A 26,935-nucleotide genomic window follows, 5' to 3' on the forward strand; every position below is an offset into this window, starting at 1 on the left:
GTTGTCATCACGGCCATGCCATCATCTCTCTCTCGCCTCGCCTCCGTCCCTGTGGGTGGGAGACCCCGACAGATCGTCGCGTTTAAGGCTATTTCTTTCTTTTCCAAATAATTCGCTGGTTCCCTCGATGCTGGTTCCTTCTGCTCAATTTAAACGTTGTAAAATCACTTACTGTTTAATCTGTCCTTTGTGATCGACCGATGGCTCATGTTGCGATCATGTCAAGCCAATGATCATATCAACTGAAAGATCTTTCATATTCATGATCATAATAATATGCTGATGAACCTACTAACTGTTGATATGAAATCATATCTGGCTGGATTCTGCATGTAAGTAGGCGGACAGAACTTAAACGTCTGGTCTGTTAACTCGAGAATAAGCACTAGCCACCCTAAGATGAATGGAGAATTGTAGCCTTACCTACAAAATGAGACATTTGGTTCAATATGCAACTCTTCCTCTGGCTCACTCACACTCAATCTGACGCTCCGAGTCCGTCTCTCACTCTCCCCCCTAACTTCTCTCTCTCTCTCTCTCTCTCTCTCTCTCTCTCTCTCTCTCTCTCTCTCTCTCTCTCTCTCTCTCTCTCTCTCTCTCTCTCTCTCTCTCTCTCTCTCTCTCTCTCTCTCTCTCTCTCTCTCTCTCTCTCTCTCTCCGCCTCCAATCCTCCCACTACCATTCTCATTGGACAAGCACAGGGAAGGGAAATGTTAGCGCTCAACAATTACAAACACATTTTGGACATAACTAACTATCCGATCTGCCTTTTATACTAGCTAAACCCTTCGCAATTCATTTGAACCCAATTCGACGCTGCTCCCTTGAAGACCCCCTGTGGCACCTGTTACGCTTTCTCAGATTTCTTGGAGAGACTGAAAAGCACCTCCTATAGGATGTAGCCTATAATATATACAATGTTCACAACCGCGTTTACATTCAGAGATCAATGCATCATAATAACATAAACTACATATATCAACTCAAGTCCGTGTGTCAATCGGGAGTCTTTTGATTCAAAATTCATTATAGCGAGAACAGTGAGAGAAAGAGAGAGAGAGAGAGAGAGAGAGAGAGAGAGAGAGAGAGAGAGAGAGAGAGAGAGAGAGAGAGAGAGAGAGAGAGAGAGAGAGATGGGCGCGTCTAAGTGCGCTTCCCCGTGCCGTGAGAGCACTGGCGGACTCACGGGGGGGCAGGGGCGACCGCCCCCCCTGGTGCGCCCACGGATGAAAACGTCGCGCTAAAGTGCCCTTTTGAGTGGAGAAATTCGCGCTAAAGTGCCCTTTTGAGTGGAGAAATTGAGAGGACGTGCCCTATTGGCTGCCCTTCCAATGGTCTAAACTTGACCATGTGCCCCCATAGTTGAAAACGGCACGCTAAAGTGCCCTTTTGAGTGGAGAAATTGAGAGGACGTGCCCTATTGGCTGCCCTTCACATGGTCTAAACTTGACCATGTGCCCCCATAGTTGAAAACGTCGCGCTAAAGTGCCCGTTTGAGTGGAGAAATTGAGAGGACGTGCCCTATTGGCTGCCCTTCCAATGGGAAAACATAGCAAGAAAATTAAATAACGTGTCTTAATGAGTGCTCTGTTAGTGGATACAATGTGATGCAGCTTACTAGGGCAGGCTTTCTAGGTCTAGGGGTCAGTCTGCCAAATAGTTAAACCCTGCTTACATTCAAAACACATTATATGGCCATCAGCAAATATTTTCTGCGTTTTTCGATCTGCACTGTTCTGCACTGACAAAATTAATTGTTGCCAATGATTAAACATTAACGTTTAAAATACTCATTCCCAATCCCATTGTTGAAAACATACTATTCCATCCATTTCAGTTTTAGACACACCCCCTCTCAAATGTTCAGATGATGTCAGAGAGGGCTTTTAATGCAGTCTGCTCTAACCTGGAAAAAGGACACCCTTTGTAATCCCCACTGCTACCTAGTTAACTAACACTACTTTACATTGTTAGCAGGCTCACAAAACAAGCTGTGGGTTGACTAGCGATGTGTCATTGATTTTCAACGTTTAGCTCGCGCTTTTATTTTGAAGTTGCGAAAACGAAAACAGAAGACTATAATGTCATAATGTGCCTCTTGTTGTCTTTCAGAGAACAGAAATGCTAAACTGCCGACATGTTTGCTGTAATTATATGACTTGGCAGTAGGCAGTCATCACTCAACGGTCGTCTCATTCACAAAACAGCATGGGTTTGCAATGATGCTAAATTAACAGTGTTTCCTCCAGGATTTTTCACATTAGTGGCGGAGCGGTTGTCTTTCGCGCACAGCGCGGAAAACATTTTGCACGCTTTTTTTTCCGCGTGAGGGGGTCCCATGTTGTGCAGTAGGTGCCCTTTTTTTCTTTTCGCCCCTGCCCTTCAAACAGCCTGAGTCCGACACTGCGTGAGAGACTTGCTGTCTGTGTGGCCATAGGGCCCACATATGAAGGGTGAATTGACCATGGTCAGCTCTTCAAATATCTGAAAGGACGACTTTAGAGAAATGTGATGTGCTTCTGGCAGAACTTTAAAATGCGTGTAACCCTATTACACAATAGGCCAGTGCATGAAGACAGCTTATACGTCTATTTGCAAAAAGGCGTTACGCCCAAATAAGCCTGCAATTTGACTATTTGGAGCAGTCCTAGGCCTTAGGCTATAGGCTAAATAGGCTATAGACTGAATCATAGTCCTCCTAACCCTGATGTCGTTATCTCTCCATAATAGCCTAGCCTAATCGTATTTACTATTTTAATGATCCCATGCTTTCATGTCTATTTTCCATGCTGTTGTCCGACCTTAACCGGGGTGAGCACGACGTGGAATGATGTGTGTGTCTGTCTGTGTGTGTGTGTGTGTGTGTGTGTGTGTGCGTGTGTGTGTGTGCGTGTGTGTGTGTGCGTGTGACAGAGAGAGCGAGAGAGGGGGAATCTCTAGGCTATATGACAACCCCTTTTCCTATAATATCCTCCGGTCATGGAATCTTACAGACATTAATAAAGCGCATCATGTCGTCTAGGAAAGGATTTATGAACTACTATTAGCTTATACGGCAGCCGCTATTATGTCACCTTGCTCCTTTCCTCCTGCCTCTCACTTCACGGCAGATAGGGACTCTCATCATCACCGACCCACCGTAGTCATGGTGATGGTGATGATGGGGGCACCTCCGGACCAACAAGGTCGGGATAATATTGTTAAATAACAAGCGCAAGGGAGAGAGGAGGGGGGGTACAGACGGGAGGAGAGGAAAGAAGGAATTGAGAGTGAGAATAGATGTGAGAGGAGATGTATCATTTCAGGCAGCGAAATAAGGAAACGGAGGAAAAGGGCAGGAGTGTAAAAAAAAAACGTTTCTGCTCTGGGGTTGCCAATGACTGGGTCAGCGGGCAGAGTTGCGGGATTCAGCCGGCCGGCGCGCACTACCGGAAAAAAAGCCCCCCCGGGTAAAGGTTGGAGGTCGTGGGGTAGAGAGGGACAGCGAGAGGTTACCTCACAGGGCGCGGGCAGCAGCTGTCCAACTTTCCCGTGGAGAAAAAGAGGGAGGGAAAGAGAGAAAAGGCAAGGGACCAGGAAGGGCGAGGGTGGACACTTAAGAGAGAGAGAGAGAGAGAGAGAGTGGACAGTGGCTTGGAAAAGAGAGAGAGAGAGGGGGGGGGAGAGCGACCAGAGTAGACCAGAGCAATAGACCGAGTTCAGAGGGGTGAGTGATCATGAGAGAATAGTGGTTGACAGAGAGAAAGAGAGGGGAGACAGTGGGCAGTCTACAGTATGCTTCTCATCAAGCCTGCAAAGGTTACTAGGGGGGCTGCGAGAGAGATGGAGAGATTGGAGGAGTGAAAGAGAGAGGGAGCGAGAGAGTGAAGCGTGATTTGGGTCCTTTGTATTGGAAAGGTTAGCCCATACCCCTGAAGCATATGTGAGATGTATGGCATGAAAACTGATGTGAACAAAAAAGTGAATAATAGAACATATAAAGGAATCATGGCTGGTAAGGCAGTTGCTATGCCAACCCCAGAGTATACAGACAAATTCTCCTTCTCTCTTTCTCTCGCTCCCTTTAATCGAGTGTACAAAGCCACTGGTTGCGCAAGTGGAGGGACAGGAAATTACATAAACTATATAGATTTGCTAACTTCATAGGTACAGAGAGGATTAAGAGAGGAGAAAGTGATAGAGAGGGAGGGACACATGGAGAGAGAGAAAGCTTGATTCACTAACAAGAGACTGGCTCATCCATGGATCAGACTGGCCACACACAACACCTTTGTACACCAGTACACCATCCTTTCACTCCTCCTCAGTTCCTTGTTTAGGTGCTATCCTGGGTGAGGCTCAATCGTCTCCGGACCGGCGTCGGGACTCGGGCGTTTCCGCTCATCAATGCACAGATGGGGCTTGGCCCCAAATGCGTCCTGCGAGTGTGGCGCAGAGGACCAAACCGCAGACCATGTTATCCTGGATTGCCCGGTGTACCACCCACCCACCCAACGGGATGCATGGTCTGTCGGTATTAGATGACGAGACGATGACATGGCTTCTGGAGGGGTGTCCAGAAATATAGCCCGGGTGAGCCCCTCAACCAGGTCTCGGAGTGGTAAAAGGGTAGCCCCTCGGCCCCGAGCCTGGTGGAGTGGCGTAAACAACAACCCATACGCCGAAGAAGAGGTTCCTTGTTTCACTTCTCCAGTCCTCTCTCACTTCTCAAATCTCTCAGTCCTTTTAACCTTTAACCCTCCCCGTCCTCCAAATGCTAGAAAGGACTGAGACATGCTTCTTTCAAACGAGAAATGACCAACCCTTTGCCCTGACCTTAAATCCGAACCCCTGAAAACCAAGACACTCATGTGCTCGCCAATCAGTTCTACAAGATGGCATGTTCATGTTCATGATATTAAAAGTGGCACTGTTAAAAAGCCATGTTAGAACAGACACCCAAGTGGCATGTATCATCACAATTGATGAGTGAGTCCATGGCTGCATGGGACCCCCTAATAGACCACTAGACCGGACCTCACTCCATCAAGACACTCTCTAATAGCCGTTCTACACAGTATACATTCCATCATATCCTAATGGATCAGATTGCATTAGGGAGCAGGGAGCTGTGTCGGCTAGGCTAACCCACAGCTTCAAACCGACCACTGTACACGCAGATGGATCTACCCACAGTGCACAGCACTCTAACCATCAGAGAGACATCAAATCTTGAAATGAGAGATAGAAGCAATAGAGGAGGGGGATAGAGGGGGAGTAGGAGAAGAAAGATAGTGAGAAAGAGAGAGAAAATGGAGAGAGAGACAGTGAGAGAGAGAGAGAGAGTCCTCCTCTCCTATTTAAGTGAGAGCATCTCGCCTCCAAACAACTGTGCCCTTTAAATGAAAGGATGCAAATAACGCACGCACGCACACACACACACACACACACACACACACACACGCACGCACGCACACACGCACGCACGCACACACACACACACACACACACACACACACACACACACACACAAACGAATGTACGCGCGCGCACGCGCACACACACACACACACACACACACACACGCGCACACACACACACACACACACACACACACACACACACACACACACACACACACACACACACACACACACACATTGCTTCAAACTATGTTGTCAGCCTCAGTTAAACACAGCAATATGTATCAATGATGAAGTCCAAATGATTTTCAAAAAATATTTGAATAATAAATGTCTATGTCACTCAAAAACCAAATTGGAAAACATATTTAGTTGGCTATTAATTATTCTGTCACTTCCATTCCATTAATTAATCTCCAAACTCACAGCAATCAACACGCACTTCTTTTCGGTCTTTCCGTTCTATGGCAATCAGCAGTTTCCCTTCCCCAGTTTGAGGATATCAGAGGTCCTTCACATAAGGGGTTTTGATGAGGAAGAAATATTCCACTTCCCTCTGAGGGTGACTGGCCGTCGATACCCTTTGATTTTTTCTAAACGAACTAAAGCCATTTGGTGTTCAAGCTGTGATTCAGCCTTAAGCAGGCTATGACCCCTACAGGAGTCCTACCCCTCCTCCTGACCCAGACACGCGGCTGACCTAATGGTGTTTGATGTTGCTCTGTGGAGTGATGACGGCTGAATGTTTTATGGGGGTTAGGCTGTTTTACTGCTAACCTCCATGGTATGGATGGACAGGGCACCTGTGTGTATGTGTGTGCGTGCATGCTTGCGTGCGTTTGTGCTGGGCCCCCTGGTGCTCTGATGACTACATTCTAGCTTGTCACCACAGAGGTCAAGGTTTAGATTTTATAAATAAACTCTTTATTTTATTTGGACATTCTGGAATTTATTAAAATTCCAGAATGGCCAAACATACATGCAGGACCTCAGTCATGACAAAAACACACCAATGACCAATGATGACGAGGACAAGTTCATATATTACTCTAATCTTTATTCTTTTGTGACAAATACTAGGCTATAGCATATACACAGAATAAACCACAAAATAATATGTACTACAGTGCTATTCATTGAATTTTACATACATACATTTGACTAAATAAGTGAATCATCTATCCACCAGTCATAGCAGGAAGAAGTCATCTATGCTCAGGCCTGGGGACATTGGAAGACTCGTCGTGTTAGAAGAAGGAGAATTTTTCTTTTCATGTCCTTTTTTTTTCTTCCTATTTGAATTATTGAATTGAATAATTCAATTATTCCATTTCCATGCATTGTTACAACTACAGTATATTCCAATAGCTGGTGAGGAGATCTAAAGAGAGAGTTCACCCTGGAAACAAATTATGACGTAAATAATTGTTTCCTTTTAGTAAGGCTGAGTCTGTATTCCACGCCATCACAATCGGATTGACCTCGAGTAAGAGAGAACACTCACTGACAGTGTACATACACCCAGTATACATGAGAGTGTATAATTGAGAGTGTTTGTGTTGAGTGTGTGTGAAAACATGAGTGTAGGAAGGGGCAGCAGCATTTTTATGCTGAGGGGCAATTGTTGTATGTCATATCAGAGTGGCTGGGTGTGTTTGCTGTACAGCTGTCACTAAGGCAACTTTGAAGTGTTTGAAGAGTTCAGAGGCTAACTCGTTTTTCACAGAGTCAGCTTAAGACAGGGAGGAGAGTGAGTGTGTGAGTGTGTGAATGTATGCGGGGGCGGTTTGCATGTGTGTCTGAGATGGTTGCGCAGTCAGCTGTCTGCAGGACGCTCAGCTAAGTGACTCTGACAGATCCCCCCCCTTGACTACTCACACACCATCGCTCTCTCCTCATTTTCATTGTTGCCACCGTCTCTTTCCTGCTCACTGGTATATCCCTGATGACTATCACCCCCCCCTCTCTTCTCCATTTCCTAGTGCTTCTCTCTTCTTGTTTGCTACTCTTTTCTGACCATTTCTCCCTCTCTCCCACTCCCAGGCCTATTCCCTCCTTCCCTTGCTCATTTATTTCTATCTGAGTGTATCGATTAGCTCATTTAAGCCGGTTTCGGCCTGGACTGGAATATTTCACTCTATCCCCCCAGCTCTCTCTCTCTCTCTTTCTCCCCCCCTCTCCTTTATTAGAGTCTCTGCTCTTTCTCGCTCTCTATCACTCCCCTCCATCGGTCTCTCATTGGTCCCACCCTCCACCCCTTGTAGAGGTGATTGATTGGATTGGCCAGTGATTGATTGGCAGAATGAATCCAACTGACAGGTCAAGAGATCATGGTAGACCAACACTTTCACAGGTCGTCTACTTTGAAAGACACACACACACACACACGCTACCTGAAACATAACCCATGCCTCTGATCAGACAGATCACTGACAGCTACACAATGAACAGTGTGATGACCATAGGGAAAGAACGTGTCTTAGTTTCTGCCTGGCAGAACCACTTAAACTGACAAATTGCTCTGTAATTAACAGAAATCGAACTAAATTCTGCTACATAACATAACAAATGATACAATTTAATTAGATATGTAGCTATGCAGAAAACACGACATTTCCCCCACAGTACCTCTTTTGCCCCACGCCATGACTAAAACAGGTCACCTGGGGCTGATTTGGTACTGTCTCTCTTTCTCTCACACACACATACACACCGCTGGGTATGCTATGTTGACAACTCCATCTGGAGGCCACTTATGGTACTGCAGTGATCTCTGCAGGATACTTCTCGAAGCTAGCTCAACAACATCCAGACAGGAAAACATTCCCACAAATGACTGGATCAGTTATGAATACATACACGACCCACATTTCCATGTCATTGCATCAGTTAGGAGACCAAAGCTGTCAAGGAACACTTCCTATTTAAAGAGTATGGCACTTCTGAGGAGTAACAGTCTCATCTGAACACATACAGAATACCAAATAACAGCGGGGGGGTCCCTCTCCTACACGAGCTGCCACTCTCTCTGTAGCAGGAGTACAGACAGGAGACAAGTAGCGTGTGATGTGAGTGATACAGAACAACACCAAACACCAATCATCACAGTCTGTGAGCACGCAAGAGAAAGAGAGACAGACGCCAAACATTATCAAACATGTTGACTTTAATGTGTATACAGAATGCTACATCCAAGTCTTTGTGAAACAAAATATGTTTTGTCTCTCAACCTCCCCAGATGAGACAACTTGTGCAAAAACAAAAAAAGGATTTAACAAACACACACACACACACACGTCTGGTCTGGTCTTTTTAATATTTTTAAACACTCCAGAAAATCCTAGCCATAAAAAAAACAACACTTTCCATGTTCATTGCATTAAAACATTTTGAAAAAAATAGACAATATAAAATATTTTTTTAGGTATGACTTACAAAATATATACATAAAATATATACATATACATACACACACAGACATATATACATACAAATATCCATAATTGCATATACATCTGTGTGTTCATGTATTTGTATGTACATGATGTATATATTGCATCAACCGTCTAGCTGTCAATGTGTTTGATCAGACCGAACAAAATACATTACAACAAACCTCACCCATTGAAACGGGTCGTTCTTATTTGGCCATGCTAGAGAGGATGATATTTTTTTTTTAAACAACAAACTCTATTAGCACTAGCAGAAATGTTACAGTGTAGCAACACTACCCTTGAAACTAGATGAAGAACAAACACCTAAACAGTTAGGACAAACCTCCATCACTCCTGTCCTCTCCGGCATGGCCATATAGAAGATACCCTCAACAGTGGGAACCCAAAAAAAGGAGGCGGGTAATATCCCCAGGGTGAATAAGGGGGAATAACAGAATGATTATGATCGAGTAGATAACATAAGCGGTTCTATCTTTCAGAAGAGACATGATGGGAGGGCTCAGAGGAAGTGTGGACCTGCAGGAATGGCGCCAACTTGTCGCTGTAGTAGCGTCATGTGACAGAGGTGGTCAGTCAGGGTGTCTAAATGCTACAAAGCGGGTTTAAATGTTGTGTAATCGGTATCTATCCGTAGCTTGATAACATGGGACTACTCAACAAAGAGAGAACATGATACAGAGGGGTAGAGTTTCACAGCACTGGAGCCATTTTGCTTCCGGAATTAACTCTTAATCAATAAATCAAATGGTGGCGATTATGTTACCTGTCCACACATTTCTTATTCACGCACCGAGAGGGGGTTCTTTTACCAAGCTTGTCCCTTCGGTAACCGTTCACTAATACATTCCTTCCTGTCTCACTCAAAGGGGAGCTGTTTGTTTTTCTTTAACAGCGGCCTTCACTCGTTCGATTGTCTCTACGTCCTCAAGTCAAGTCAAAAGTCAAAAGTCACTTTATTGTCCCATCACTGGGAAATTTGTATTGGGCTTGCACCCCACAGCACCCCCCCTCCTCTCTTTCTCGCTGCTGTCTGACTCCAACCTGTGAGACTGTCACTCCTCTGTCATTCTGTCCCTCCCTGTCACTCACTCTATCTAGCCTCCACTCCGGCTCTCACAGGAAGATGCTAAATGCAGAAGATGCTAAAAATGTAAATGCAAGATGCAGTACTTTCAGATAACGTTTATACGTTTATTTCCATTATGCTTGAAACAACAGTACTTACTGCAAGCGACTCTTTCCTCCCCTCTTCTCTCTCTCCGCTCCAACTATCCTCCATCCTCTCCCCCCCCCCCCCCCCCACTACTCTGGCTGACCCTCACCCCTTTTCTTTGCCTTCCTCTTTCTACATAGCTTGTGTTTGAGCTGTGCCACCATACCACTCCTGGCTGCGGGTGTACTCAGCTGCTGCTCCACCATAACTGTTGTTGTTGTTGCTGCTGCCGTATCCCTGGTTGCCCACGGCAACATTCTCTCCTGCCTGCCCTGCACCGTGTCCCTCGTAACCAGGCCCTTCTTCTATCACATCAAAGCCCTTCTCCTCCAATGGCTTGCCGATCCAGGCGCCGTATCCGTGGCTGCCCAGGGCCTGAAAGAACTGCTGCTTGGCCAGCTGGAAGGACGAGGCAGCCATCTTGGCTTGGGAATAAGAGGGCAGGGCCAGCAGGTCGGGGCGACTGCATCGTTGGCATAGTGACCGGAAGAGTTGGAATAGGTTGGACTTGGAGACACGTGACACATCCAGTTTGGGGCTGGGGAGGAAGAAGAAGGGGGAGAGAGAGCAATAAAATGAAGGGTTGTTGTATAAAATGACTTGAAGGCAAGGCAAGGCAAGGCAAACTGGAGTTCATGTGCTATACAACTGGAGTCATATACAACTGGAGTCAACTCTTCAGAATACGTAGCATTGTCTGGATATGTTGACAGCATCAGATAAGGCAGGAAAACACAACAATGATCGATCTATACAAATACGCTGTCTTCTTTCAGATCTAGTTTTAGTCTAGTCCCAGTCTTGTTCTGGTCCGTACCCATCTGTTTTGCCCTTGGTCCCATCCAGCACTTCCACAGTGACGAGGTCTGGATGGCTCCAGTTCACACTGGACTCCTTAGTCTTCCCTGTGTGACGCGTAGAGTCATACACACTGACCCTGCCGACCTACAGAGACAGAGAGAGGGGAAACAAAGATTGTTCAAATAGATTATTTAAGACAATTCAAATGACTCAAATGCAAATCAAAAACAGAGTGTAAAATAGGAGTTGTTTGCGTGTCAGTCTGCATTAATGACTGTGCTGGGTGCTTGGGCTACACCGCTGGGCGGTTGTGTAATGTGTGCGTCTGTGTGCCTCTGTGCTGGGTTGCTTGGCTACACCTCTGGGTAGTTGTGTAATGTGTGTGGCTCTGGGTGGTTGGGTGGTTGTGTAGTGTGTGTGTGTGTGTGTGTGTGTGTGTACACCTCTGGGTGGTTGTGTAGTGTGTGAGTGTGCTTCTGGATGGTTGGGTGACGTGTAGTGTGTGTGTGTGCGTGTGTGTGTGTATGTACCTCTGGGTGGTTGAGTGTGTAGTGAGGTGGAAGACCTTTGGCAAAGGCCTCGCCATCTCTGGCCAATCGACAGCACACTGCTCGTGTCAGGTGACCATGGCTGTACAGGTAGCCTGCAGGGAAGAACAGAGAGAGAGGAGAGGAGAGGAACAACTGAGAGTGTTAACGGGTGAGAGAGAGTGAGAGAATTACTATGACTCATTCCATGTTCACAAGCCTGTCTTGAATAGTCACATCACATAGTCGGCTCTAAAACTACAACAGGAGAGGAGAAGAACATGGAGACAGAGACTGATTGTGTGTATTCAAGCAGTCTAATAGGTGGGCCATGGACAGGTTTGTTAGTGAGTAAGCTTGCTACACACAGTATCAGTTCAACCAAAAAGCTAGGCAGAGCCAATGGCATATATTATATATATATATATATATATGTTACGGTACATGTGGGAATGCGGTACATGTGGGAAAACTAGGGTTAGGGTTAGGTGCTACGGTGCGGTGCTACGGTGCTATAGTTAAGGTTAGGGGTAGGGTTAGGGTTAGGATTACGGTTAGGGTTAGACATGCCAGCATGTACCAAGTCGACGTAGCACCTAACCCTAGTTTTCCCACATGTACCGTATTCCCACATGTACCGTAACATATATATATATATATATATATATATATGGCATACACCTATCCAGTGATGGAAAGTAATGAATTACATCTACTGTCATAATAATAACAATAATAATAATAATAATAATAATAATAATAATAATAATAAACAACTTTAAGGGGACCCAAGGTCGCTTTACAGAAATACAAGTATATAACAAAGAACAGTCAGACAAACAAAAACAACAACTAAACTAGAGGCTGAAGGCCTTGGCAAACAGGTGGGACTTGAGGGCTGTTTTAAAGGCGTCCAGGGTAGGGACATCGCGGACTATTGCAGGGAGAGAGTTCCAGAGGGTGGGACTGTAATTGAGTAGGGCTGCAACTAACGATTATTTTGGTAGTCGACTAATCTGTCGATTATTTTTTCGGTTAGTCGCGATTAGTCGTGTGGCTTTTCGCTGCGCGTAAATGGCGACGCAGAAGCATAAATCCGGCTTAACTAGCTATCTAACCTAACGTTACGCCAAGCTACAGCTTCTCACAGAGCTAGTTGATTGGCTAGCTAGCATTGCTGGCTAGACTACAGACAGCTCACGTTAGTAGGCTACGCTTGGCGCTGTTTATCTTACAGACAGCTCGCTGGTGGACTCAACATAATTGAAATAGCATTCACTTATCAAGCATCATTCATGATCATCCACCATGACTACCTGGTATTTTAATAGCGACCACCCCTCACTTCATTTCATCTCGCGTTCTCCTGGCTTCAACATGGAAAACCCCTGCTACGTAACGTTACATACAAGCGCCTCTGTCTGTCACATGCGTGCCACAGGGCAAATAAATTAATAGCACAAACGCTCATAGCATGTACAGCCCTGTCCATGAGACGTTGTTTTCCAACATGTAACAGTAAAGCTAACATAAACATTACGACCCTAACAATATAACGTTAGCCAGTTGGCTAACAACGTTAGCTAAAACTTACCCAGCTGATTCTTGCATGGCTCCCGTTTAAAAAAATAATAATATTTAAAAAAAAAAAAATAAAAAAAAAAACGTTTTTTTTTAATGTATCTTTTTATGCGATTAGTCGACAACAACATTTCACGTCGACGAATCACGTCGACTAATCGTTGCAGCCCTATAATTGAGTCGATCTTCCAAAGATTTTTACTTATTTGAGTATCATCCATTACAGTACAATGATATCCATAGCAGATTCATAGCAGCATTTGGTGGCCTCTGTTAAGGGCAGTTCCACAAATAGCAGAGATAGTGCCACAACTGACTGACTGTCACACTCAATGACGAGCACTGAGCCTAATCAAATTAAAGCGTGCACAAAATCTAAACAATGATCGGTGATAAGATTTAATTTGGTGATGAAATGCAATAATCAAGGCTGTTTTTTCTTTTTATGTAACACAAATTACTGAGTACTTTTTTAATTAGCTCCCCTTTCCTCTTAGTTGAGTGTCCTCTAGTGTCCTAGACTAGAACTGAAGTAACAGTACTTATACTGGAGTAGTAAGTACCACATAGTGAGAGAGAGAGAAGGGATGATATGCAGGATATGTCCCCGGCCGGAATCGAACCGGGGACCCTGCGTTTACATGGTCAGCGCTTAACCCGCTACGCCACCTAAGCGCCCCGTAGTGAACGTGTCTTACCCAGAGTGATGGAGCTCAGGTAGACCGGATGGAGGAAGTGACTCAGCAGTGCCCCCTGCAGACCCAGGACGTTCCAGCGCAGGATCTTGTCACTGCAGCTCATGGTCCTCAGCCTCTCGCCGTGCTGGATGCCGTCCCAGGTGGGCACGATGGCACTGGACTCCACTGGGATGGTGCCCTCCCCTGAGACCACGTCACACACATCAAATGAACAAATGGTAAATGGACTGACTTACTGTATATAGCGCCTTATTCCAAAGCGCTTTACAACGGCCTCTCATTCACCAATTCACACACACATTCACACACCAATGGCGACAAGCTACCATGCAAGGTGCCGGCCCGCTCACTGGGAGCAATTAGGGGTTCAGTGTCTTGCCCAAGGACACTTCGACATGTGGCCAGCTGGGGCTCGAACCACCGATCTGCCGACCTTGTGATCATTACATGTCCTTGTGACACACTGATGTACAGCACCACCAGGGCTAACCTAACGCGTGGCATCCGGGAGGCCAAGGCAGACCACAGAGAGAAGATTGAGGAATGCTTCCTGAGCAACGACTCCCTTTTGTATTGCTGAGGCACAATATATATTAGTTAAATATACACTCAAATTAAAATAAATGAAAATAAAACTCCTGAGCCTTGGGGACTCCATTAAGCTGGGGGTGCCTATCGTTGGTACTGATGTCGAATACGAGTACAGTACACACTTGTTCGGCAGCCCCTCAAGGACATCAGAATATTCTTAGAAAAGGGATCTAGTGAAGAGGCCTGCATAGCCCCCAGAACCAAGAAGACCAAGAGGAAATATAACTCTGATAAACTGGAGCCCTCCACCTCGTCAAAATCCAAACTATGTTGCCGCTCAGCTACTACTCCTCCCCTCCCCCTCTCTGGTCCATGATGACATGAAGATTGATTTTTCAGACACAATAGTAGGATAAGGACAGTACCCGAATATCAGGAGATCCCCGATCATGTTGTCCACCTCGCAGAGCGCAGCCACACATCCGCACAACGTCATCAACAGATGCGTCGAATCCTGGAGTGCACTGTCCAATCAAAGGCTTGCGTTCGTAAACTCGCTCTGAGAGCGTCGCAGCGCACACTGGGCCCGACGTCATAAGGGGAGCAAGTCATTTGATTGGACAGAAGGCATTCCACGAGTGGTGATCAGAATTCCAGAACGAGTTTACGGAACGCACCCATAAGTCGAGCGTCGCGTTACGCCAACCCGCTAGCGGAAGTTGCTATTAGCAACCTTCTCGTTATCCTTCCGTATCCACAGAGCATGAAGTGAGACGCGTGCTGAAGGCGGTGGACCCCAGAAAAGCCTCAGGGCCGGATGGCGTCCTGGGACGGGTGCTGAGGGACTGCGCCGACCAGCTGGCCGGGGTTTTCACCAACATCTTCAACCAGTCCCTGTCCCAGGCCACCATCCCACCCTGCCTGAAAACCTCAACTATCATCCCAGTCCCGAAGAAAAGCACGGTGAGCTGCCTAAACGACTACCGCCCGGTGGCACTCACACCAATCATCATGAAGTGCTTCGAGAAACTAGTCCGGGCCCACATAGTCACACGCCTCCCGCCCAACCTGGATCCATACCAGTTCGCCTACAGAGCCCACAGGTCCACAGAGGACACCATCGCGACGACTCTCCACTCCACTCTATCCCACCTGGAGAGGGGGAACAGCTACGCGAGACTGCTCTTTGTGGACTTCAGCTCTGCCTTCAACACCATCCTTCCAGACAGGCTAGTGACCAAACTACTAGACCTGGGACTATCACACTCTATCTGTGCATGGATCAAGGACTTCCTGTCTGACCGCCCCCAGAGGGTGCGGGTGGGCTCCCACACCTCCACAGCCCTCAGACTCAGCACTGGGTCCCCCCAGGGCTGCGTGCTAAGCCCCATCCTCTACAACCTCTACACCTACGACTTCACCCCCGTCCACCCCAGCAACTCCATCGTCAAGTTTGCAGACGACACCACCGTGGTGGGCTGCATCTCGGGGGGGGACGAGGCGGCGTACAGGGATGAGGTGGAGCAGCTGGGCAAGCTGTGCAAGGTTAACAACCTGCTGCTGAACCAGTCAAAGACGCAGGAAATCACCGTGGACTTCAGGAGGAAAAAATCTGAGGTCCAGCCCCTGCTCGTCGATGGAGGGAGCGTGGAGAGTCTCAACCCTCCGATTCCTGGGGGTGCACATACAGGATGACCTGTCCTGGAAGACCAACACAGCAGCGAGAAGGCACAACAGCGGCTCTACTTCCTGAGAGTCCTCAGGAAATACCACATCAGACAGGAGCTGCTTGTTGTGACCATCTACCGCTGCGCAGTGGAGAGCATCCTCACCTACTGCATCTGCGTGTGGTTCTCCAGCTGCACAGCCGCAGAGAGGAAAGCGCTACAGAGAGTCGTGAGATCGGCCCAGAAGATCACCGGCGCCCCCCTCCCCTCTCTGGAAGAGCTGTACAACACACGCTGCCTCAGGAAGGCCTCCAAGATCTCCAGAGACCCATCCCACCCTGGGAACGAACACTTTGTTCGGATGCCCTCGGACAGGCGGTTCAGGACCATGTTCGCAAGGACAAATAGACTGAAGCTCAGCTTCTACCCCAGGGCCATTCAGGCCCTGAACACAGCAAAGACCTAGGTTCCAGGCCCTGGACAATCTAGACAATTTGATGGCAGCTACTAGATTGTAATCAAGTGCAATACTGAAACACAACTGTGAACATTTCAAACCTGCAAACTGCGACACTTTAAATGAATGTGCAATAACACTATGTGCAATATGACAACCCTCGGGTACATAAGGTTCAGAGATAGGAAATGTTAGAATAGGTATAGCATAGCATAGAGTACAGCACAGTGTTTTATTTGTATAGTATAGTATAGTGGATAGTGTACATAGCCTTTATTTATGTAAACCAGCTCTTTTCCCTTCTTGTTTTTAGTTTTTTTCCTAGCACCAGGGGAGCCCCTCCTCCCAAATTTCGTTGTATGGTACCTGTACTATATCAATGACAATAAAGACCATTCATTCATTCATTAGACGGCGACTCTACCTCCTGAGCCACAGCCGCCCCAAATGGATTATGTTTCATGGTGAGTGGTTCTACGTCAGCTGAGATGTCTCTGCTGTCCTGCCCGAGTGACGGTCGTGGTCTTACCGTTCTCCACCTTGGTGCGAAGCTTGCCCTGCTTGGCGTTCTCAAACAGTGGCTGGTGTCCTGCCGCTCCATCCTCCGCCGACTCACTGCACGACTTGTCAAACAGCGCCCCGTCCCCACACGGTGCAGTACTGGCAGGAGGTGACGGGAGTGGAAACAGTTAACCAATACAGCTAGTTAGTAAGAGAGCATCGGTGAAGAGGGGGTGAAGGAGAGAGGAGTTGAGGGGTAGGAAGAGTAATAGATAGATAGATATTCGATGGGCCAGTGCAGATGATCATTCAACAGCCAGTTCCTCTTGAAGGAATCCTATTATGCTCTTTTTCCACAAGTTAATCAGAATTGCTTTTATTACATCGATGTACAGGTACACAGAGTAAACATTGGCATTGAACCTGAACCCAAGAATTTTACTCTGTGTACCCATACATTGATGTAATAAAAGCAATTCTGATTCTGATAATGTAGGTCTCTGTAATGTAATTACATGTAATTGAAGTTTTTTGCTGAAAATACCACTCAGATTTTAAACAGCATGCCTCTAAATCGGTTTGTCCTTTTCTGGACGGGCTGTTTCACGGGTCATCGGCGGTTCGCTGTGTGGCAGCATGGCGAAGAACAGAAACCATTTACGGAACCACTGCGTTATTATAGCCCAGAACAGGGTGTAGGGAAGAGGACAAGAGGAGTCATGGAGGAGGTTGGGGGGAGAATGAAAGAGTGAGGGAGGCAGAGACAGATTTCATAATCCCACCTGATGTAGAGATGGAAGGTGATGTCAGGTTTGATTCTGAGTTTGTTTTCCTCGGCAGGCTCAAATATACTGTCCTCTGCTCCTTCACAGTGTTTCAACAACTCACTGTACAGAAACCTGACAAAGGAAAGGAGCGAGTGAAAAGGGTTAGGGTTAGGGAGAGTGAGCGAGAGGAGAGAGAGGGACGGTATAAAACATTCAGTTGACTAATTCAGATTAAACTGACAGATGTGGTACAGATTATCTGGACAGGTGCCAACATGAGGAGAAAACCAGCAGGGAAACAGAGAATCTCCTGTGTAGCGTTAATACGCTCAATGACAACCAAGATGGAGGCTGCAGGCACTTTAGCACCCACATTTCAGTCGGTAATTACTTCACAGCTGACACAGGACACCCCGTGGAGTGGTTGAGAGAGAGAGAGAGAGAGAGAGAGAGAGAGAGAGAGAGAATGAAAGTGTGGAAAGCATGGGGAAAAGTGGAATGAAAATGGACAGATCTTATTTCCTACCTGATAAATCCCCTTCTAGAAATGATTTCTGCATGGCAGTCATTAACCGTGTCCCCTTTAAGGCTCAACTCCTCCCCTTTAACACAGCGATTTCCTGAGAGAAGAAAAAACAAAACAAAAAATCAAGAAAACCTCAAAAGGTAAGACACAAAATCATTTCATCACAAATAGGTGTTATTCTCTCTAAATCATGACTTCCGGGTTATGTGTGGCTCCTGGAATGCTTTTGAAAGAAATTCCCATCCTGGCCTATGCCCTTGCAACACCTCTCTCACCGTCCTTGCTTTAGCCCAATTTATACTTCCACGCCGTAGGCTGACGCGCACCTCTCCAAAACTTTAACTACGCGGCAGTGTATCTTAGTTTAATGTCATTTCAATGCATTATAGACATTTTCTTTACAACAAGCATAACAAAAAATGTTGCTATTATGCCGCTATGAGTACACCGACCAACGCGACGCAGACCGACCAACGCAGAACTATAAATTGGGAGAGCCCTTGCGTAGGCTACGGTGTAGCCGCGCGTAAATTCAACGCAGAAGTATAAATTGGGCTTTAGTCTCCAGCGGGTGCACTGTCAGTGACGTACCTGTGCCGAGGCTGACCACGGTGCCGAGGCCCTCTCCCCTCCTCATGGTGATAGTGGCCAGGATCTTGCGTCCCAGGAGGCTGTGCTGTATGCGTCTTGTCAGTGCATTGAAGCGCTGGTGACTCAACATCGCAATCTGGTCATGTAGCGTACTGCCAGTGACAGGCAGCTAGAGAGAGAGAGAAAGAGAGAGAGAGAGAGAGAGAGAAAGAGCTTTAACCTGTCTTGTTACTGTCTGAACAAAACAAAACAATAGGTTATGGTAGGGTTACTACATCTGCTGGGTGTATGAGTGGTGTAGTAATAACAGTATGGGTACTAATGGGAACACCACAGGAATAATTACACAACTAGACAGCACCTCCGCTGGGGTGAGTTCACCGGTGCGGGCCGCCCTCTCTGCTTCTCCAATCAGAACCCTCAGAGCGGCATCGGCCGCCTCCTGTTTCCCCTGCTTCTTGTTGGACGCACACACTGGAGGAAACCAACGACCACCCAGCTTTGCCTGGTAAGTAAACCTGAGACAAGAGGTAGCGGTATAGGTAGAGAGACAGAGAGAGGGTAGAGAGAGATAGAGGTAAAGGAAGAGGTAGAGAGAGGATAGAGAGAGAGAGAGAGACAGAGAGAGATTATGAGTATCATATCATCAACAGGATATCGGCTTCAGCGGCATCATGGAGTATATGGATAGTGAGTGAGCGCTTGCGTGCTTACTTGGGCTCGTGCGCTGGTCCCGCCTGCCCCACCAGTCGGATCTCAGCAGCGAAGCCCCTGGCCCGGGCGTACTCCAGCAGGCCAGACACAGCGTTGTTGTTGAGGTGGTTGATGAGGTCTCCCACCCCGGCATCGTGGGCCGCCCGCAACTCCTCAGCAGTGAGGGGAGGCAGGGAGGGGCACGGGGGCAGGGAGGAGTCACCCCCCGCACCGTCAGTAGCTGGGCCCAGGGGCAACAGGGGCTGGAGGAGGGAAGAGGGCCGAGGGAAGGAAGGAAGGAAGGAAGGAAGGAAGGAAGGAAGGAAGGAAGGAAGGAAGGAAGGAAGGAAAAAAGGAGACGGGGATGGGAGGTGGATTATGGCAGAAAATGGTGAAGCTTTCTGTGAAGACTTTGTTCAACGATATAGAGTCATTTCAACTCTGTGTACCGGTATATGGAGTCAATGGGGAAGGGACTATGTAACTGAATTGATTAAAATTCACTGGGACTCCATATTGATCTAACTCTGTTGGTTAATCCATTTCTTTACATCTATCCTAACAGCTCTCCTTCCCTCCTTTCTCTCTATTGATGTAATTGATGTAAAAAATGGAAACTCACCTTATTGAGCTGCAGTCTCCCGTCAGACGTTAACTCTTTCACTGCCTCCTCAGCGGCGAGCTGGCGGGCTGCCTTCTTACTGGGGGCCGAGGCCTCGGTACACAGGCTCTCCCCGATCTTCACCCTGAACATGAACCTGGAGGAAGGGGAGAGAGGTTTAAGTTGTTGTGAGAAAAGAGTAGGAGAAAAGAGAGGCACAAACGTGATCATCACACTTAGCTTACAGACATCGCTGCAGGACTACCACCGGTCGGTCCTGTGTCAATGAATGAGAGGAAACAGGAGAGAAAGCCTCTTTGGGGCTATTGAGATGCAGCAGATGTGGCCGCAGAATCGCCACTGTAGGACACTTGCCAAAGGGATCCAAGCAGTGTATAAGGGGGGCTATACATAGACAGGAACAGAGCTGGTATTGTATTTCTCAGCCTCATTGCAGAACACTGCAGAGGGGGGGGGATACCAGCAGGATGGACAGACATGGCATTGTGTCTCAGTCAGCAGACTGCAATATTTAGGCCACTCAGGATAGAAATAAAACTCCTTCACTCAAGTCTCTGTGGGGAGGGAGGAAGAGAGAGAGAGAGAGAGACTTTGGGGCATGTAGTGGACCCTCTAAGCCTGTCCAGGGATGGCTAGAGAGAATGGTAAACAATAGAGGGGGGGGGGGTGTGAGTAGCTCTCAGTACCGTGGGTCGTGTGGTGGTCCTGCCTGACCAGTGTTTATGAACTCGATAGGGCTCCCCGTGCGCTGGCCGAACTCCATCAGCATGGAGACTGGGTTCTTACCTCCCGGCAGGGACCGAGACAGGGCCTGGGGAGGACCCTCCACACCCACACTCACCTGGCGGAGAAAGAGGGGCCGTTACGAAAGAACAGACGACATGGGAAATGTGAGCAAGATTAATTTAGCCCTTTGTCACAGTCAAGATGCCAAATAGTGGAATGATACTCCTTTTCCAAGTACTATGGAAAGTGGGGTACCCCCAATCCTATAAAGACCAAAGTCATGCATTTTTCCAATAACAAGCGGGTGCCAAGTGCTCTTCCTGACATTGTTTCATGTCAGGGTTCACCTATTGAGCTTGTACCAAACTACAAATACCTTGGCATTCAACTGGACGACAGCCTCTCTTTTCAATTGCATATAGACAACCTTCTAAAGAAACTAAAATTGAAGCTAAGCTTTTTCTTTAGAAACAAGTATTGTTTCTCAGCTGCTGCAAGAAAACGTCTGGTTGCTGCCACCTTTCTGCCTCTCGTGGACTACGGTGATGTCTTGTACATGAATGCCTCTGCTACCTCTCTTCAACATCTGGATGCAGTTTACCATGGCGCGTTAAGATTCATTACAGGCTGTAAACCCCTTATACATCACTGTGTGCTATACTCCCTGGTTAACTGGTCATCTCTCTCTATCCGCCGAACCCTTCACTGGTATACTTTCATTTACAAATCCATCCTTGGTCTGCTCCCCTCCTACCTTTCTAACCACCTGTCACGCAAGCAATCTGTCTACGGCCTTCGCACACAGGACATCATCACATACTCCATCCCCTTGGTCCGGACCATGAAAGGCAAAAGGGCGTTCTCATTTGCAGCCCCTTCCTCTTGGAATTCATTACAGCAGAGTCTGAAACTGTCTCAGCTGATCCCTCTCTCCAGTTTCAAGCTCTTGCTGAGAAGCATACAGTGCGAGTCCATGATCTGTTCTTGCTATTAAGTTGACCCTCCCTTTTGCCCATTACTGACCCCTCCCTGTCCCTAGCTCTTTAACTGTCTAGTTTTAGGTTTTTGTAGTTTTAGATTATCTTAGACTATTTTAGTTTTAGACAATGTAGTTTTTAGTTTAGTTCTTAGACTATGTAGGCCAGGTTTTTGTATTGTATTTGTTTGTGATGGATGTTGTATGCCTGAACAGGTCACACTTGAAAATGAGCCCTTGTGTTTCTTACCTGTATAAATAAAGGTTAAATAAAAAAATAAAAAATAAAGTGTGTTTCGTTAAGATTTCAATCTCTGATGGGATTTCTTGACACTGGCGTAAACAATCCACTCCCACATCCACCCACCCACACTTACAGTGGAGTCAGTAATCCCACATCCACCCACCCACACTTACAGTGGAGTCAGTAATGGGATCCATGGTTGGGTACAGTGAAGTCAGTAATGGGATCGCATCAGTGTTCATCAGTCCCCCCCCCTCCTCCTCCTCCTCAGCCTTTGGTCCATCCATCTCCCGTTGCAGAATCCGAAGGGTTACTGCTGCAGCGTCTTTCTTTGCCACCTTCTTATTCGATGCTTCGGCAACGGGGAACAACCTGCTGTCTAGCATTACCTGCATACGAAATCTGGGAGAGGGAAAGGTGGTGTGGGGAGAGAAGGAGAAGCGAGAGGGGGAGACGGAAAAAGAAGATGGAGGGAGAAACAGGGAATGGTTATGGACTAGGGTTAGGCAGTCTTTCGGTTTAACAGAAAACCTCGGTATTCAAAAATAGCAACAGTTTTTGTCAATACCGTCAGAAATTGCCATACATAATAAAACTGGCTATGTAGACAGTATTATACACACGTTGTTCTCATTACCATAATTCCTAAACTATATGTGCTATCGAAAAGATTCCAATGGTTCCTGAAAGCAGAGAAGCGGCGCTTTCTACCCATCAAGTTATTACGGTAATTCAAAGCACAAAGCTCAGCGTATGTAGCTACTAAGCTAGCTAGCTAACGTTAGCTTGTAATTTGCAGTACATCTAGCACAAGAAAATAGCAACATTTTTTGTCAATACTGTCATAAATTGTAATAACCGCCTTAAGAGTGTTTGTCTCTTGGACAAGAAATGGAAAGAATTACTTGCAAAGTGGGAGGCCGTGAAGAGCAATTCACTATGAACTGGAGTAAATGGACCGAATGAATGAGTAGGAAGGAAGCCCCCCCCCCCAACCCCCCCCAACCCTCCCCGATCCCACCCCTCCCACCCCCCTCCCTTTGTCTCTTACTTTTCTATTTCTATCCCTATAATTTCTCTCTTCTTTTTTTTATATTTTCTCTCTAGTCTCTATTCTTTATTTCTTGTTCTCTCTATACAAAAAAAAAAAAAAAAAAAATGATGCAGGATGAACTTAAACAAGTGAAGAAAACTTGTAAAGTGTGTGAAATGAACTTGTGAAATGTAATGTAAAGTCCTGCAATAAAGTATAAAATAAAAAAGAGTGTTTGTCCAGCACCACTGTCTGTGTAGTTGAAGTTGCTATTAAAGTAATGACAGAACTTTTTGTAAATTATGTAATTTGTCAAATAATACATTTGTCAAATTTGTCAATACATTTGTCAAAACCTGTCAAAAAAGACGTGTCACGTGACAGCTTCTCCTCAGAACAGAGAATTAGAAAAAGGCAAGCGAGCTTGTTCCTAACAAAGAAAAGCAGATGGCGAAGAAGGTGAAGCAGAAGGTGAAGGTGAAAGGGGAGCGAGCAGAATCAGAGATGACTGCCTATTGTCAAGAGCTTGTGATTGACGGAGACGAAGATCCCCATCTCTGGTGGAAATCAAACGGATGGGCCGAAAGTACTTTTTCAGCACAGCAGGCAAGTCAAAAACCTAGAAAAGGCTTGAAGAATAGCCAAACGTTGCGGTCTGTAGGATATGGTTTTATGGCCATTTTCGTTACTGCTGTTTCTGTTATTTATTGTTTTGTCATGCTGTCATGTCATTTGCCATGCTATAGTTAAATATTTTTATTTAACTCATTTGTACTGGATTGTAGCCCATACATTTGTTGTTAATCTCCGCTACCAACCCCTCCTCCCCCCACCCCCATCGATGAAACGCCTGTCAATCAAAAACTAATGCCATGGTTATACCGAAAACTACATTTGCGGGCGGTTTAGCGGTTTCTAAAATTGGCCCAACTCTATTATGGACTAAAATATAACTTATCATACTATGCCACATCACTTTCCCTTACAGAAACATCACTGGGATATGTATTAGTGTCCACTTCTGTATTTGGATTGCTTGTTTCTGCAGACTATATCCCCTTTCCTTAGACAATAACCAATGTTATAAATAATAATTTAATAACAATGTTGGCCAGAACTGAACTTGAATTAGTACTGACCTGGGGTCGTGGGAGGGCCCTGATTGGTCCAGGAGCAGGAACTCACAGGTGTGACCCAGGTACTGGGCATACTCCATGAGGCCACTGACCGGGTTCTTTGCCTTTACTTCGTGGAGTTTTGCCTGCAGGTTCTGAGGCAGGGGAGCTGCCAGGGACACGGCGATAGTTCCCCTGGAAGACATGTCCCCTGCGTTAGTCTCCCGGCGGATAGCGTTGAGGAATTCTGGGATGTCATCAGTGGCCCACTGGCCTCCGTTAGCGTCCTCTTCCTGATTGAGGAATAAAAGATGGAGAGGAAGAGAGGGGAGGAGAGAAGAGAGGGGGAGAGAGAGATGATAGCAGAGTTGGGGGGGGGGTGTCAGTGTAATCGGGTAAGGCTCCAACTCTGGCATTTCCACTAGGGGGAAAGTGCTCCAGGTCTGGGAGAAGGGTCTCCAAGAGTGAGGAAGTTGGCAGGGCAATCCCCCTGCCACAGCCCCTGCACGCTCCACCCTACCTCAATATCAGCAAGTCTACGTTTTCCACCTACCGCCTTATCAGCATCCTGCCTGGACGACTGCTGACCCTCGACATACAAAGACGCCTCCGTCCCTGGAGGAAATGTCTCGAGTCCGGTCCCGAAACCCATCTGCTGCTCTTTTACGCGTACTGCTTCCCCATCCTCCATTTTGATGGTATTCCCGACAGCTGTGGCACTCTGTGAGGCTTTCAGGCTTCGTTCCATCCTCTCCCTGCGGTGGACTGACAGCTCCCAGGTATGAGGGGTGACTTCACTGTTCTTGCTGACCTCCCCTTGTCTCTCCAGGGCACTGAGTGCGGTGTTGACCTTAATGGCAGTTCTCAGGCCCAAGTTCTTAGCTATGAGCAGAGATGTGGCCTCCCCTACTTCCAGGAGGTACTGCATGATCTGATCCTTCTGTTCCCTGGTTTCCGCCATGTTGAGAAGGTCAGGATTGAGGTCAATGGCTTTGCTAGTAGTACCTATAACAATCGGTTGTTGTTGTTGTACTTGGTCTTGGAATTGTGCTTCTTCCGGGTCGGATACTGAAGATGATGAGGAGTTGTAGTCTTCCTCTTCACCACCTACTCTGGGTGAAGAGCTGGTCCCTGCGCTGACCTCAAATCTAGCCTCTTGCTCCTTTTTCACAGAGAGGAGATGCGTTTCCTGTGACTCTGAACCTTCCCTCTGTTGGGAATGTGAGTCTTCTGGTTTGGAGTTTTGGCTTTGCGGATCTGTGTTCAGTTCACTGTAGAGAGTCCACGCTGGAGGACTGTCCCCGTGTTTCGAAGCTTTCCGAGAATGCTCAAGAGCGTACAGGGCTTGGTTGACAATCTTTTTGGGCAGACGAAGCTTTTTCGCCAATACCTTTGCATGGAGACTCTCTCTGGGGCTTAACTGGGTCAAGGCTCTGATAACCTGCTCCTGGATATTAGGGTTAGGAATCAGGGAACCCTTATTTTTACTTCTGTTGCTCGAGTTACTACTACAAACAGAGGCTCTGTCGAAGTTATTCCCTTCTCTGTAGGACCTCCCTTGGCTTATGGAAAAACTCTGAAAGCTATCAGACAGAGACGAACAATCAGCATCGTCCTCTTTGAGTCTCCACTGTCTATCGGAGTACTGGTTCTGGTAGTTAGTCTCCCTCTGGTTCTGGTTCCAGTACCGAGGGCCTGTCGTGCCTCTAGAAGCTGCTTGACAGGGTGGGTAGTACCCCAAATCCCTGCGGCTCCCCCAGGCTTGCCCCCCGCCGTAGGCCTCTCTACCCCCGGTGTTGCTGTTGTTGTGGTGGGGGTGTTTGCCGTACTCTGACTGACTCTGTGGCTCGTTTGGTATGTTGGTAGGCCTGTTTGGTACACCTCGACCACAGCTTGGTGCCCCCCCTTGGTGACCAACCCTAAACTGGGGCGCCTCAGAGATCTGTCCTCTCAGGAACTGGGTCTGTTGGTGCAGAAAGGAGTTGGGATTATGGCCAGAGCTGGAGGTCTGGCAACCCAATCCGTTTGACACCACCTGGTTTGAGGCTTGATCTGGGCGGTGGCCAGGTATGGGAGGGGAGGTGGGGAGGAGAGGATGAGACGGAGAGTGGGCAGACACTAAACGGGGACACGGGCCAGAAAAGGTGTTCGAGTGTGGGACCGGTAGAGGGGGAGCTCTGTGGTGATCAGGCCTGTAGTAATGCTGCTTGGTGTCTGGGTAAGGGAAGGGGGGTTGCTGGTAGCGCTCTTTGTAGGGCCCTCCTCTACCTCTGCTCATAGCGCAGGGGTCAGGGCTTGAGAGGGTTGGGGGCGCTGGCTATGCAGCATATAATAGCGTGTATATCAATCACAGGTCGGCAAATCCTGGCAGAGTAGCTGGATGGGCAAGAAGGCAGATGGATAGTCAGCACCTAAGAGAGAGAAAGATGGGATTAACTTTGAGGTAGGCTATATGAGCAACAAACAAAGAAAATTTTAAATAAGTAGTATAAGTAGTATGGTGTGGGTAAAAGAATAAAAAAAAAAAAAATAATAGGCCACATACTAAATGTAGAAGATGTGACAAACAATACAATACCAAACTGTACCACTAACCACTGTACACTATCCTGCCTCCAATACTGTGGCTCTACCATGACTGAAACTCTATCCCTGGGTAAAAGGCTAGAGATAGATTAATAATTCAGAGTTGTTGTGACTATAACCATTTTATTTTTGGCTTAAAAAGAATTTGCGGATTCACATGGGAAGGGAAAGTGAGACTCACTTCCCATGTGAATCCGCAAAGCAGCAGTCAGAGAGATAGGAA

General features: G+C 47.0%; 2 protein-coding genes across 2 annotated transcripts; both read right to left on the minus strand.

Annotated features, from left to right (window-relative positions):
* Window positions 1–10,192: 10,192 nt before the first annotated feature.
* On the minus strand, window positions 10,193–24,862 carry adar (adenosine deaminase RNA specific). The gene is made up of 15 exons (XM_080540879.1): window positions 24,680–24,862; window positions 24,151–24,419; window positions 22,152–22,380; window positions 20,719–20,873; window positions 20,033–20,168; window positions 19,432–19,673; window positions 19,079–19,235; window positions 18,718–18,886; window positions 18,127–18,220; window positions 17,616–17,732; window positions 16,862–16,992; window positions 13,678–13,860; window positions 11,402–11,514; window positions 10,888–11,015; window positions 10,193–10,608 (listed from the first exon to the last, which is right to left on the minus strand). Exons 1-15 carry the CDS (start codon window positions 24,815–24,817, stop codon window positions 10,203–10,205), a joined length of 2,667 nt encoding a protein of 888 aa, XP_080397005.1. The 5' UTR covers window positions 24,818–24,862; the 3' UTR covers window positions 10,193–10,202.
* LOC308166313 (uncharacterized protein) lies at window positions 24,859–26,404 on the minus strand (the record flags this gene model as incomplete). Its single annotated transcript, XM_080540581.1, has 2 exons — window positions 24,859–24,891; window positions 24,938–26,404. The coding sequence occupies 2 exons, from the start codon at window positions 26,402–26,404 to the stop codon at window positions 24,859–24,861; spliced, it is 1,500 nt and encodes a 499-aa protein (XP_080396707.1).
* Between the last annotated feature and the right edge of the window lie 531 nt (window positions 26,405–26,935).

The sequence above is a fragment of the Nansenia antarctica genome, assembly GCF_963989245.1.
Source record: "Nansenia antarctica genome assembly, chromosome: 10".
Taxonomy (NCBI): Eukaryota; Metazoa; Chordata; class Actinopteri; order Argentiniformes; family Microstomatidae; genus Nansenia; species Nansenia antarctica.

Bases quoted from the DNA above. Each gene is read 5' to 3' on its own strand.
- adar (XM_080540879.1), bottom strand. From the start codon at position 24,817: ATGGAGGATGGGGAAGCAGTACGCGTAAAAGAGCAGCAGATGGGTTTC. The intron at 19,674-20,032 runs GTGAGTTTCCAT...TCCCTCCTCCAG, and splicing joins GGAGACTGCAGCTCAATAAG to CCCCTGTTGCCCCTGGGCCC. The intron at 18,887-19,078 runs GTGCTGTCTAGT...CTCTCTCTCTAG, and splicing joins GTGAACTCACCCCAGCGGAG to CTGCCTGTCACTGGCAGTAC.